This window comes from Thamnophis sirtalis, unplaced genomic scaffold, assembly GCF_051295495.1.
Source record: "Thamnophis sirtalis isolate CommonGarterSnake01/CBP01778 unplaced genomic scaffold, rThaSir2_p1.2 scaffold_2, whole genome shotgun sequence".
In the NCBI taxonomy this organism is placed as follows: Eukaryota; Metazoa; Chordata; class Lepidosauria; order Squamata; family Natricidae; genus Thamnophis; species Thamnophis sirtalis.
The window spans coordinates 56,455,646-56,469,185 of record NW_028261382.1 but is presented as its reverse complement, the minus strand read 5'-3'; the positions used below and the strand labels follow the sequence as shown (position 1 = coordinate 56,469,185).

The following is a 13,540-nucleotide window of genomic DNA, read 5'->3' as shown; positions in this document are numbered from 1 at the left end:
GCAGACGTCACCTGCAGTACTGCATTCTAACCACTGCGCCACCGCAGCTTCCCCCACACCCTTTTCCCAATGGATCCGTTATTATTCCACAGGGCCTCTCTCCGAGATCCACTTCCCTATTGACAGCTTGACCAAGAGGCCCAAAGGCTTTGCGTTTATCACCTACATGTTTCCTGAGCATGCTGTGAAGGCCTTTGCAGAAGTGGACGGACAGGTTTTCCAGGTACAAACTGATTGGTTCGATGTCTCTATGCTGCCCCCAGGCCTTGGGAGTCAGACAGAGGATGCTCTGGGCAGTTAAAGATTCTTTCCTGGGTTTCCCATATATGGAAAACTGAATTTGGGGCTCCATTGAAGGGCCAGTGTAAATGCTTATATTATAATAGCATTTTTTTTCTCAATGGGGTGAGGACCAGATTCAACTTGCAAGTAGTCCTTTGCAATACAAGTAGTTTTTGTGGGTGAAAGACGGTGAAGACAGCCCCTCCATCATAGTTCCCAGAGGATGTGTCTTATGGTGCAAGTAGTCTTCTTTGATTTGGCAAGATTCAGTCTATAGGCAAGGAACAATAAGGAAAACGTCTTAGACGTTGGCAAGATTCAGTCTATAGACAAGGAAAAATAAGGAAAACTGCTTAAAAGTGGGCAAGATTCAGTCTATAGACGAAGAACAATAAGGAAAACTGCTTAGAATTTGGCAAGATTCAGTCTATACATGAAGAACAATAAGGAAAACTGCTTAGAAGTTGGCAAAATTCAGTTTATAGGCAAGGAACAATAAGGAAAAGTGCTTAAAAGTGGGCAAGATTCAGTCTATAGGCAAGGAACAATGAGGAAAACTGCTTAGAAGTTGGCAAAATTCAGTCTATAGGCAAAGAACAATAAGGAAAACGTCTTAGACGTTGGCAAGATTCAGTCTATAGGCAAGGAACAATGAGGAAAACTGCTTAGAAGTTGGCAAAATTCAGTCTATAGGCAAAGAACATTAAGGAAAACGTCTTAGACGTTGGCAAGATTCAGTCTATAGACAAGGAAAAATAAGGAAAACTGCTTAGAATTTGGCAAGATTCAGTCTATAGGCAAGGAACAATAAGGAAAACGTCTTAGATGTTGGCAAGATTCAGTCTATAGACAAGGAAAAATAAGGAAAACTGCTTAGAATTTGGCAAAATTCAGTCTATAGACAAGGAACAATGAGGAAAACTGCTTAGAAGTTGGCAAAATTCAGTCTATAGGCAAAGAACAATAAGGAAAACGTCTTAGACGTTGGCAAGATTCAGTCTATAGACAAGGAAAAATAAGGAAAACTGCTAAGAATTTGGCAAGATTCAGTCTATAGGCAAGGAACAATAAGGAAAACGTCTTAGACGTTGGCAAGATTCAGTCTATAGGCAAGGAACAATAAGGAAAACGTCTTAGACGTTGGCAAGATTCAGTCTATAGGCAAGGAACAATGAGGAAAACTGCTTAGAAGTTGGCAAAATTCAGTCTATAGGCAAAGAACAATAAGGAAAACATCTTAGACGTTGGCAAGATTCAGTCTATAGACAAGGAAAAATAAGGAAAACTGCTTAGAATTTGGCAAGATTCAGTCTATAGGCAAGGAACAATAAGGAAAACGTCTTAGACGTTGGCAAGATTCAGTCTATAGACAAGGAAAAATAAGGAAAACTGCTTAGAATTTGGCAAAATTCAGTCTATAGACAAGGAACAATGAGGAAAACTGCTTAGAAGTTGGCAAAATTCAGTCTATAGGCAAAGAACAATAAGGAAAACGTCTTAGACGTTGGCAAGATTCAGTCTATAGACAAGGAACAATGAGGAAAACTGCTTAGAAGTTGGCAAAATTCAGTCTATAGGCAAAGAACAATAAGGAAAACGTCTTAGACGTTGGCAAGATTCAGTCTATAGACAAGGAAAAATAAGGAAAACTGCTTAGAATTTGGCAAGATTCAGTCTATAGACAAAGAACAATTAGGAAAACTGCTTAGAAGTTGGCAAAATTCAGTCTATAGGCAAAGAACAATAAGGAAAACGTCTTAGACGTTGGCAAGATTCAGTCTATAGACAAGGAAAAATAAGGAAAACTGCTTAGAAGTTGGCAAGATTCAGTCTATAGACAAAGAACAATTAGGAAAACTGCTTAGAAGTTGGCAAAATTCAGTCTATAGGCAAAGAACAATAAGGAAAACGTCTTAGACGTTGGCAAGATTCAGTCTATAGACAAGGAAAAATAAGGAAAACTGCTTAGAAGTTGGCAAGATTCAGTCTATAGACAAGGAACAATGAGGAAAACTGCTTAGAAGAACCTCTGCGTGTTTTTTTTCTGAGGTTTTGGAGCCTGTCAGTTGTAGGGATTTTCCAAGACTTAAGGATCCAGGATAACTTTAGGCCTTTCTACTCGTTCTGTTTCCAGGATCGATATTTCAAATTTTCATTTTGTCTCTTAGGGCCGAATGCTGCATGTGTTGCCTTCAACCATCAAGAAGGAAGAAGCCGAGAGCTCAGACTCTGCAGGGTCTTCCTCGTACAAGAAGCAAAAGGCCTCAAAAGATAAAGCAAACAGCTTGAGGTCTGTCCCTGCACAAATTATCTTCCTCTCTTTGTTTGTTTGTTCATATCTTTCATCGAATAGAAATAAAAGAAATTAGAAGTGAGAAACAAACAGGCTGTAAAAGAGTAAGAAGAGAAAACTAAAGAAATAGTTAAATGACTTCCGATCTTTCTTTTCAACAGATGATTACAATCTTTTTTTTTTTAAGATTTTATTTATTGAACGTGTTTCGTCATTGATAACACATTTTCAATCTTTATAGCGCTCCAGTATCAGTATCACTCATAATTACATAACAGTTATTTCATTATTCTTCCTTTCCAATTATATACATCACTGTTCTACTGTATAAGTTGCATCAATATCATAAGTATATATATTGCCAATAACTTCAATATGCCTCTTAAATTACCTTTGTGTTTAGTCTTTCCAATAAGATACATCACTATTCTATGTTGCTTCAATATCTGTGTGTGTGTGTGTGTGTGTATTGTATTTGTGCTGATAAATAAATAAAGGGAGACTAGTATAGATCTATTTCAAGCTATTTAGCTCTCATCAGCTAGCCATACCCTTACTGGGATTCGAACCTCTGTTGTATTGCATCTTAGGCAGATGTGTTAACCACTAAGCCACAGAGTTCGACTCCTTATCAGCTGAGCCGGGGTGATAGGTATCTATTTAGAGTTACAACCCCCGGTATGCCCAAATATGGGAGGAAGTTCACTACTTCCATTCTCTGTCCATTGGCTCGTCACAAGAGACCATCCAGACAGAAACCCAATATTTTTACTGTTGCCTTTTTGTTACATTTGTGTTGTATTTGTGCTGATAAATAAATAAAGGGAGACTAGTATAGATCTATTTCAAGCTATTTAGCTCTCATCAGCTAGCCATACCCTTACTGGGATTCGAACCTGTGCTGTATTGCATCTTAGGCAGATGTGTTAACCACTAAGCCACAGAGTTCGACTCCTTATCAGCTGAGCCGGGGTGATGAGAGCTAAGTGGTTAACATATATATAGAGAGAGTTATATATATATTCTGACCCCCCCCCCCCCTCCGTATGATGAGGCACGCTGACACAAGATTACTGGTAGACAATTTATTCACAGTAAATTAACACACCGACAAGACTTTGGCAGCAACCCAGACTTCTAAGATAAGAAATACACATGAGAGCTTCTCCAGCATTATTATATTAGTTGAATCCTGCAAACAGCCTCCTCCCAAAGTCTCTCCTTATATACTCTCTTGGGAGGAGCCTAATTACAACCACCTGGGTCCAATTATCTGTATCTGTGTAGTTGCTGTCGTCACTTATCTGCCCGCCTTTGCCTGGCATCCGGGACCAACTCCCTTAGCTCCTCCCCACTGCTCCAGGGGGTAACGTCAGGGGCCAACTCCCTTTGGCTTTCACCGCTGCTCCATGCCTCAGGCGCCTCCTGGTGGCCAACCAGCCTCTCTGGTCCCTGCTCAGAGTCTGAACCCTGTCCAGGGTCCTCCACATCTTCCAGAGCCGACTCATAGGGCCCCTCGCTGTCGGAGTCTGGTGGCAGCTCCAACGGCTCCTGCTGGGCCACAACAAGATAGATGATAGATAGATAGATAGATAGATAGATAGATAGATAGATAGATAGATAGATAGATAGATAGATTAATAGATAGATAGATAGATAGATAGATGATAGATAGATAGATAGATAGATGATAGATAGAAGAGAGAGAGAGAGAGAGAGAGAGATGGATATGTATGTATGTGTGTGTGTGTGTGTATATATATATATGTATGTATGTGTGTGTGTGTGTGTGTGTGTGTGTGTGTGTGTATATATATATATATATATATATATATATATATATATATATATATATATATATATATATATATATATATGTATAAAGTTATTTTCATGTTTAATCTTTACATCTATTCTCTAATAATTACAATCTTATCGTCCCTCCTCTCCTTAAAATTTTTGCAAATCTCCTGGCCTCCTCATTTAATAAATTATCTTCAGATCCGTAAATCATCCGTTCTGTTTTGACGATTCATTCAGCAAAAAGCCCACATAAAAGTTTCCATTCTTCCCCGATTTGTTGATCCGTCTCTGTCCAAACCACAAGAACAAATCTTGAAAAAGCAAAGCCTGGAAACCTCACACGGGCTCTTTTTGCTCAACGAAGACAAACATTGCTTTGTTGGTTCTCGGGCCACACGGAACGCTTCAGCATTTGCTGCCAATTGTGGCACGTTCCCCATCCGTCCCTCCCACTTTGGGAATATTATTCTTCCAGTCCTCCCAAACAGCGGAACTCACAATGTTTCTCCTCCACTCAGCTCCCACAACTGGAATACGCTCTTCATGGGGACGAATGCCGTGGCAGATGCTGTCGCTCACAAATACAATGCTACCAAGAGTCAAGTGTTGGATCACGTGAGTTTATCATGGTTTGTTTGTTTGAACTGTAGGTTTTGTAGAATCTTCGGCCAAAAATTCAGACTGAATGGTGTGGTGTATTCTTTTTTTGTTCCCCTTAATTCAGTACTTTCCAAACTTGGCAACTTTAGGATGTCATTACCTGGGAGATGTCAGGCCAACTTAACAATTTAGCAATTGCTTGGTGTTACAGGTAGCCCTCGAGTTAGGACCACAAGGGAGGGCAAAATTCAGGCCGCTAAGCGAAACGTTTGCGAAGTGAGTTTGCCCCGTTTCAGGACTTCTTGCGTCAGCGTTGTTAAGCGAATCATTGCATCTGTTGGATTAGTCCCTTGGTTGTTAAGTGAATCTGCATTCACCTAAGAGCCGAGGTGGCGCAGTGGTTAAATGCAGCACTGCAGGCTACTTCAGCTGACTGCAGTTCTGCAGTTCGGCTGTTCAAATCTCACCGGCTCAGGGTTGACTCAGCCTTTCATCCTTCCGAGGTGGGTAAAATGAGGACCCGGATTGTTGGGGGCAATACGCTGACTCTGTAAACCGCTTAGAGAGGTATATAAGTCTAATTGCTATTGCATTCCCCATTGGACTTTGCTTGCCAGAAGGTCGCAAAAGCGAATCACATGACCCTGGGACACTATGGCCATCATAAATAGGAGTTAGTTGTCAAGCAGACTCAAGAGCATCAAGGACTCCTCATTTCAACCCTGAGCTACAAATATTCCCTTTTATAGGCTTGTTGGTTGGAATGATGTATAATAGCTTTCTTCCCCATATCTCTCCACCCCATCGAACAGGTCACTGGTTGTGCACACAACTTTTAGGGATCTTGAGAATTTTTTAACGGAGTTGGAAGGGACCTTGGAGGTCATCTAGTCCACCCCACCCACCCCCACTCAAGCAGGAGACCCTATACCATTTCTGACAGATGGCAGTCCAGTCTCCTCTTGAAAGCTTCCAGGGATGAAGCTCCCGCAACTTCTGTTCCATGGGTTGGTTGTTCTCACTGTCAGAAAATTCCTCCTTATTTCCAGGTTGAATCTCTCTTTGCTCAGTTTCCATCCATTCTTCCTTGTCTGGCCTTTAGGTGCTTTGGAAAATAGCTGCCCCCCCCTCTCTGTGGCAGCCCCTCAAATATTGGAAGACTGGTCTCATGTCTCCCCTGATCCTTCTCTTCACTAGACTAGACATGCCCAGTTCCTGAAACTGTTCATCCTATGTTTTAGCCTCCAGGCCTTTGATCATCTTAGATAAATTCAGATTAACAGAGTTGGAAGGGACCTTGTAGGTCATCTAGTCCAACCCTCCATCTAAGCAGGTGACCATGCACCCTTTCTGGCAGATGTCAGTCTAGTCTCTTCTTGAAAGCCTCCAGTGATGAACCTCGCATAACTTCCAAAGGCAACTTCTTTTCCATGGGTTGATTGTCCTCACTGTCAGAAAATTCCTCCTTATTTCTAGGTTGAATCTCTCCTTGCTCAGTTCCCATCCATTCTTCCTTGTCTGGCCTTTAGGTGTTTTGGAAAATAGCTTGACCCCCTCCTCTCTGTGGCAGCCCCTCAAATATTGGAAGATGCTCTCCTGTCTCCCCTGGTCCTTCTCTTCACTAGACTAGCCATGCCCAGTTCCTGCAACCGTTCATCCTATGTTTTAGTCTCAAGGTCTTCGATCATCTTAGTTAAATTCAGATTAACAGAGTTGGAAGGGACCTTGTAGGTCATCTAGTCGAACCCCCCTCTAAGCAGGAGGCCCTGCACCATTTCTGGCAGATGGCAGTCCAAACTCTTCTTGAAAGCTTCCAGTGATGAAGCTCCCACAACTTCCGAAGGCAACTTCTGTTCCATGGGTTGATGGTTCTCACTGTGAGAACATTCCTGGTGGAGCCTTGCAAATCAACTCTCTCCTCATAAGAGGGATATTCTAATCTACAGGAACCGGGGACCGATTGGTGGTGGATTCTGGGTGGAGGGGAAGTCCCAGTTTTATAGTCCGGAGGTCTCCTGCCCTTTTTTGATCAAGGGTGCAGTAGAGATTCTCTGTGATGGTGACCAAAACTGGAAACTGAGCCCAAAAGACTTCCTATTCAAAGGACAAAGATATACTTTGCCCGGGAGGAAGAGAGAGAAGAAAAGGAAAGATCTTTTTGATAGTGTTGTGACCAAAACTGAATGCCTCTTACTTCCTTTTTTCTCTTGGCAGGAAGGCAAGGGCAGTGTGGCGGTGAGGGTGGCACTTGGGGAAACGGAACTTGTTCAAAACGTTCGCCGCTTCCTGCTGGACAACGGAGTCAGCCTGGATTCCTTCAGCCAGGTAAGGGAACGGCGGCCGTTCGAACCCTCATTCCGTCTCGCTAAATGTGTGACGTCGCGAGAAGCAGTTGAAGCCGTCAGAAAAGAAAATTTGAGCAAGGGTTGTTGTTTTTTTTGGTTCAAACATCCCTGCGGTTCCGAAGCTCCTTAGCGGTAGAACGCGAGCTTCACAGCTTCTGGCATCAACGTGGGGAAAAAAAAGAAAGCGAATTTGCGATTGATGGTTTTTGAGGATTAGAAAGAATAGATTAGAGAGAGAAAAGAAATATGATGCAGCTTTAGAAGAGCGGTCAAAATATATTAAAATATGTATAAATATATATATACGGGCCTATATCTGCCGTGGAGAATATTGAAAGGCACTTTTCTATTTTTTTTTCTTTCTATTTTGTTTTTCATCTTGTTTTCTTTCACCTTTTTTTTTCTTTTTCCCTGGTTTCTTTTTCTGTTGTGAGCTTCTAAGGGAAGGGAGGAAGGAAGAGAGATTGAGGAAGGGAGGAAGAGGGATTGAGGGAGGAAGGAAGGAAGAGGGAAAGGGGAAGGAAGAAAGAAAAAGAAAGAAAAGGGTGGGAGGGAGGGAGGAAGGAAGAGAGATTGAGGGAGGGAGGAAGAGGGAAAGAGGAAGGAAGGAAGAAAAAGAAAGAAAAGGGAGGGGGGAGGAAGGAGGGAAGAGGGATTGAAGGAGGAAGGAAGGAAAGAAGGAAGAGGGAAAGAGGAAGGAAGGAAGAAAGAAAAGGGAGGGAGGGAGGAAGGAAGAGAGATTGAGGGAGGGAGGAAGAGGGATTGAAGGAGGAAGGGAGGAAGGAAGGAGGAGGGAAAGAGGAAGGAAGAAAGAAAAAGAAAGAAAAAGGGAGGGGGAAAGGAAGAGAGATTGAGGGAGGAAGAGGGATTGAAGGAGGAAGGGAGGAAGGAAGGAGGAGGGAAAGAGGGAGGAAGAAAGAAAGAAAAGGGAGGGAGGAAGGAAGGAAGAGGGATTGAGGGAGGGGCAAGAAGGAGGGAAGGAAGGAAGAAAAAGAAAAGGGGGAGGGAAGAAGGAAGAGGGATTGAGAGAGGGTGGGGGGAAGAAGGAAGGAAGGGAGAAAAAGAAAGAAACAAAAAGGAAAGAGTGGGAGGAAGGAAGGAAGAAAAAGGGATTGAGGGAGAGAGAAAGGGAGGGGGAAGAAGGAAGAGAAAGAAAAAAAGAGTAGAGGGAGGTTCTCTAATTTTCTCACTGTCTACGTGCCGGGAAGCCTTCCCAACGCAAACGGGATCCAATCTGCATACTTGCTTCCCTTGGCTGTCAAATCCTTTGCTTTTTGTAGCCTTTCGGGGCGATCGTAGGGATCGGCTCTCTTTGCAACGCAGCCTCCCTCTCTTTCCTTTCTTGCAGGCGGCTGGAGAACGGAGCAAGACGGTGATTTTGGTGAAGAACCTGCCGGCTGGCACGAAGGCAGAACAGCTGGAGGAGGTCTTCGGGCCTTTCGGGAGCCTCGGGCGGGTCCTGCTGCCCGAAGGAGGAGTGACAGCCATCATGGAGTTCCTGGAACCCACCGAAGCCAAGAAGGCATTCACCAAGTTGGCCTACTCCAAGGTAGGCCTCAAGTTGGGGCCGGCAGGCCTGTTGACTGGGTCTCAGCTATTCTGGTGGGCGCATGGATAGCTTACCCCGGAGATGATAGCAGTCTTCCAGTATTTGAGAGGCTGCCCCAAAGAGAGGGAGTCAAGCTATTCTCCAAAGTACCTGAGAGCAGAACAAGAAGCAATGGGTGGAAACTAATCAAGGAGGGAAGCAACTTAGAACTAAGGAGAAATTTCCTGACAGTGAGAACAATTAATCAGTGGAACAATTTCCCTCCAGAAGTTGTGAATGCTCCAACACAGAATGTTTTTAATAGCAATAGCAATAGCAATAGCAATAGCAGTTAGACTTATATACCGCTTCATAGGGCTTTCAGCCCTCTCTAAGCGGTTTACAGAGTCAGCATATTGCCCCCAACAACAATCCGGGTCCTCATTTTACTCACCTCGGAAGGATGGAAGAGTTAACCGGAAGGAAGGAAGGAAGGAAGGAAGGAAGGAAGGAAGGAAGGAAGGAAGGAAGGAAGGACGGACAATAATAATAGCCCTTAGACTTATATACCGCTTCACAGTGCTTTTACAGCCCTCTCTAAGCGGTTTACAGTCAGCCTCTTGCCCCCAACAATCTGGGTCCTCATTTTACCAACCAAGATGACGTTGGATAACCATTTGTCTGAAGTGGTGTAGGGTTTCCTGCCTGAGCAGGGGGTTGGACTAGAAGACCTCCAAGGTCCCTTGGAACTCTCCTCTACTGTACTATTCTATTTCCTCATTCCTTTATTCTATTCTAGTCTATTCTATTTTATTCTCCTTTCTATTCTATTCTACTCTACTCTACTCTATTCTTCATTCTATTCTATTCTATTTCCTCATTCCTCTATTCTATTCTATTCTATTCTATTCTCCTTTCTTCCTATTCTGTTCTATTTTACTCTACTCATCCCAGTGTTTCTCAACCATGGCTGCTTGAAGACATGTGGACTTTAACTTTCAGAATTCCCTAGCCAGCCTGGGAATTCTGGGAGTTGACATCCACACATCTTCGAGCTGTCAAGACTGAGAAAGACCATCCCACCCACTTTTCAGCATTAATTGGCGCTCTGCCTTAAACAAACCTTGGGTTTTTGTTTTTTTTAAAAAAAATCCTTGCACTGTTTTGTACCGAATTTCTTTCCTCGTTTTAACTTCTTTGCACTGGTTTCCTTCTTCCTTGCTCAGTTCCAACATATCCCTCTTTACCTCGAATGGGCACCCATGGGAGTCTTTTCTGGTCCTGGGAGAAAAATATCAGAGGTTGAAGAGCAAAAGGAAGGCGAGGAACAAACCCAGAAAGGTATGTTTTTTGGGGGCGGGGGCGGGGGGGCTGGGGCAGTTGAGCTGGGGCAGTTATCATGCGTTTGGGTCAGATAAGAGGGAGAAAAACCCATGGCTGCATAACGGACGGAGAAAGGAACCCTCCTTAGTTTCTCAGACTATAACAGCAACAGCACTTAAGACTTATATACTGCTTCACGGTGCTTTCCAGCCCTCTCTAAGTGGTTTACAGAGTCAGCGTCTTGCCCCCAACAATCTGGGCCCTCATTTGACCCACCTCGGAAGGATGGAAGAGTTAACCGGAAGGAAGGAAGGAAGGAAGGAAGGAAGGAAGGAAGGAAGGAAGGAAGGAAGGAAGGAAGGACAATAGCAATAGCCCTTAGACTTATATACCGCTTCACAGTGCTTTTACAGCCCTCTCTAAGCGGTTTACAGAGTCAGCCTCTTGCCCCCAACAATCTGGGTCCTCATTTTACCAACCTTGGAAGGATGGAAGAGACAACTGGAAGGAAGGAAGGAAGGAAGGAAGGAAGGAAGGAAGGAAGGAAGGAAGGAAGGAAGGAAGGAAGGAAGGAAAGAAGAACAGTAGCAATAGTGTTTAGACTTATATACTGCTTCACAATGCTTTACAGCCCCACTCTAAGTGGTTTAAGTGGTCTAAGGGAGGGAGGGAGGGAGTGAAGGAAGGAAGGAGTGCTGGTTGTTCCCGACTCTAGGAGGCGGTGTTCATCTCAGTTTCAAAGCTGAAGAGCCAACGCTGTCCATGGTCATGTGGCCGGCATGACTCAATGCTGAAGGTGCATGGAACGCTGCTCTCTTCCCACCAAAGGTGGTTCCTATTTTTCTACTTGCATTTTTTACGTGCTTTCGAACTGCTAGGGTGGCAGAAGCTGGGACAAGTCACGGGAGCTCCCTCCATTATGCAGCAGTAGTGATTCGAACTGCCGATCTTTCTGATCGAGAAGCTCAGTGTCATAGCCACTGAGCCACTGAAGATGCATCATCTTCCCTTAGATGCACTCAAACCTCCTTCTCTTGCAGGGATTTCTGAAAAAAGGGATGCTCAGAAGGAAATGGAGGAGGAGGAAGAGGAGGAGGAGGAAGAGGAGGAAGAAGAAACTCTTCCAGGCTGTACCATTTTCATAAAAAACCTCAACTTCAGCACTACAGAAGACACGCTAAAAGAGGTGATTTTCAGGGATTTCATGGCTATGTAATGGCCTGCGGGAAATACCTTGGGGGATAGAGTGAAGAGACAATGGTCCAATAAGAGAGGGCGTAGCCCACAGCTGGAGAGTGGTTGGGGCAAGAGGCCCTAGGAGAAACCCTCCCTAGTTTCTCAAGTGGTAAAGATGGTGGTGGTGGTGGTGGGGGACAATTGTACTTTGAGACTTGCAAGAGATTGTCAGTATGGCTTGACAATAAAGTGGAATTAGTTCATCTGTTTTTGATTCCTCTGGTTTAAGAAGTGAGGCCAATAAAGTCACTCATTCTGATTTTGTATCAAATTATTTTGGGGGCTTCCCTTTCCTTCCTTCCCTCCCTCCCTCCCTCCCTCTTTTCTTACCTTTTGTCTTTTTCTCTCTTTTCCTTCCTTCCTTTCCTCCCTTTTCTTACTTTTTTACTTTTTCTTTGTCTTTTCCTTCCTTCCTTCCCTCCCTCTTTTCTTACCTTTTTTCCTTCCTTCTTCTGCCTCCTTCCTTTCCTCCCTCTTTTCCCCCCTCTTTTCTTTTTCTCTGTCTTTTCCTTCCTTCCTTCCTTTCCTCCCTCTTTTCTTACCTTTTTTCCTTCCTTCCCTTTCCTCCCTCTTTTCCTCCCTCTTTTCTTTTTCTCTGTCCCTTCCTTCCTTCCCTCCCCCTTTTCTTACCTTTTTCCTTCCTTCCCTTCCTCCTTCCTTTCTTTCTTCCCTCTTTTCTTACCTTTTGTCTTTTTCCCTCTTTTCCTTCCTTTCTTCCCTTTTTTCTTTTTTCTTTTTCTCTGTCTTCCTTCCTTCCCTCTTTTCTTACCTTTTCTCCTTCCTTCCCTTCCTCTGCCCTTCCTTTCCTCCCTCTTTTTTTACCTTTTTTCCTTCCTTCCTCTGTCTTTTCTTTCCTTCCTTCCTTCCTTCCTTCCTTCCTTCCTTCCTTCCTTCCTTCCTTCCTTCCTTCCTTCCTTCCTTGTGTTTCACCCTAGTCTTAGAACTTTACAGGAATCGTCCTTCTTCCTCTTGGATTAAATTTGGAGACTGCCCTTGAGGCAGTCAAGTAATCCACGTTTATGAATCCTGCTCTGTGCTCCGTGGCCATCCATATTCTGTCTTGCTCGCTAGTGTAGAATTTTGATGTCACGTAGCATCTTTCCTCCCCCTGCCTCTCCCTTTGTCCTTCCCCTCTGGGAGAAAAGCAGAGGGGCACCATACAGGAGAATAAAACTTAAAAGCATGCTCCTCTTTCTTCTTTTCAAGGTTTTCTCCAAAGCTGGCGCTGTGCAGAGTTGCACCATCACGAAGAAGAAAGATAAAACTGGTATGTGTTTTCCCGAGTATTGTCCTTGCAGTTCTTTTGTACCCTGGGCTTGTTTGACTTTATTTCTTGTAACCCACAGCTGGTTGGTCCTTGACTTACAACCATTTATTTAGTGACTGTTGTGGCCCGCGGGCGGCCAGCAGAGTTGGCAGCAGAATGGGACAGTGAGGAGGTTGGGGAGGAACATGGGCCAATCCTGGGAGTTGAGAAAAGCTCAGACGAGGGCTCTGCGTCGAAGGCAATAGCAATAGCAGTTAGACTTATATACCGCTTCATAGGGCTTTCAGCCCTCTCTAAGCGGTTTACAGAGTCAGCATATTGCCCCCAACAACAATTCGGGTCCTCATTTTACCCACCTCGGAAGGATGGAAGGCTGAGTCAACCCTGAGCCGGTGAGATTTGAACAGCCGAACTGCTGAACTGCAGTCAGCCTGCAGTGCTACATTTAACCACTGCGCAGAGAGGGAGCTAGACAGCAGCAAAGCAGAAGAACAGCTGGAGCCTGTTCCCAGTGTGCGCATGCGCAGAACTGCCAGAAGACAAGAACAACTAAGAAAGCAGGGTCGACTTGGGAGTAAAGCAATGCCTTGGAGGTGATTGGCCCCTCCCATAGGAAACAAAAGAGGAGCGAATGGGGAGGGGGATTTTGCAGGAAACAATTTGTTCCTTCGGTCATTTCAAGAGTGGAAAGTTCTGTTTGTGATTATAAGAGTTAAGTGCCAAGTATTGCCTTGCCCTGTGCTTGGAAACTAGTTAGCTGGCAGCTCTCCAGGCGAGATAAGGTTCGTGTTGATAAAAATTGCTTTGAAAGACTGTTTGCCAAGCCTTGCTGACTGGGAATGAAAGGAATTCACAGTTGTGTA

The 13,540-nt window shown here is 44.1% G+C and overlaps 1 protein-coding gene across 1 annotated transcript in view; it reads left to right on the top strand.

Annotated features, from left to right (window-relative positions):
- The window catches only part of LOC106543714 (putative RNA-binding protein 19), a 132,980-nt gene that overhangs the window by 53,071 nt on the left and 66,369 nt on the right, over nt 1-13,540 (top strand). Inside the window, exons 11-18 of the mRNA XM_087703487.1 lie at nt 93-223; nt 2,451-2,572; nt 4,897-4,993; nt 7,193-7,303; nt 8,672-8,872; nt 10,078-10,192; nt 11,215-11,360; nt 12,617-12,677. Coding sequence (XP_087559613.1) covers nt 93-223; nt 2,451-2,572; nt 4,897-4,993; nt 7,193-7,303; nt 8,672-8,872; nt 10,078-10,192; nt 11,215-11,360; nt 12,617-12,677 — 984 coding nt within the window. The remainder of the gene's footprint in view (nt 1-92; nt 224-2,450; nt 2,573-4,896; nt 4,994-7,192; nt 7,304-8,671; nt 8,873-10,077; nt 10,193-11,214; nt 11,361-12,616; nt 12,678-13,540) is intronic.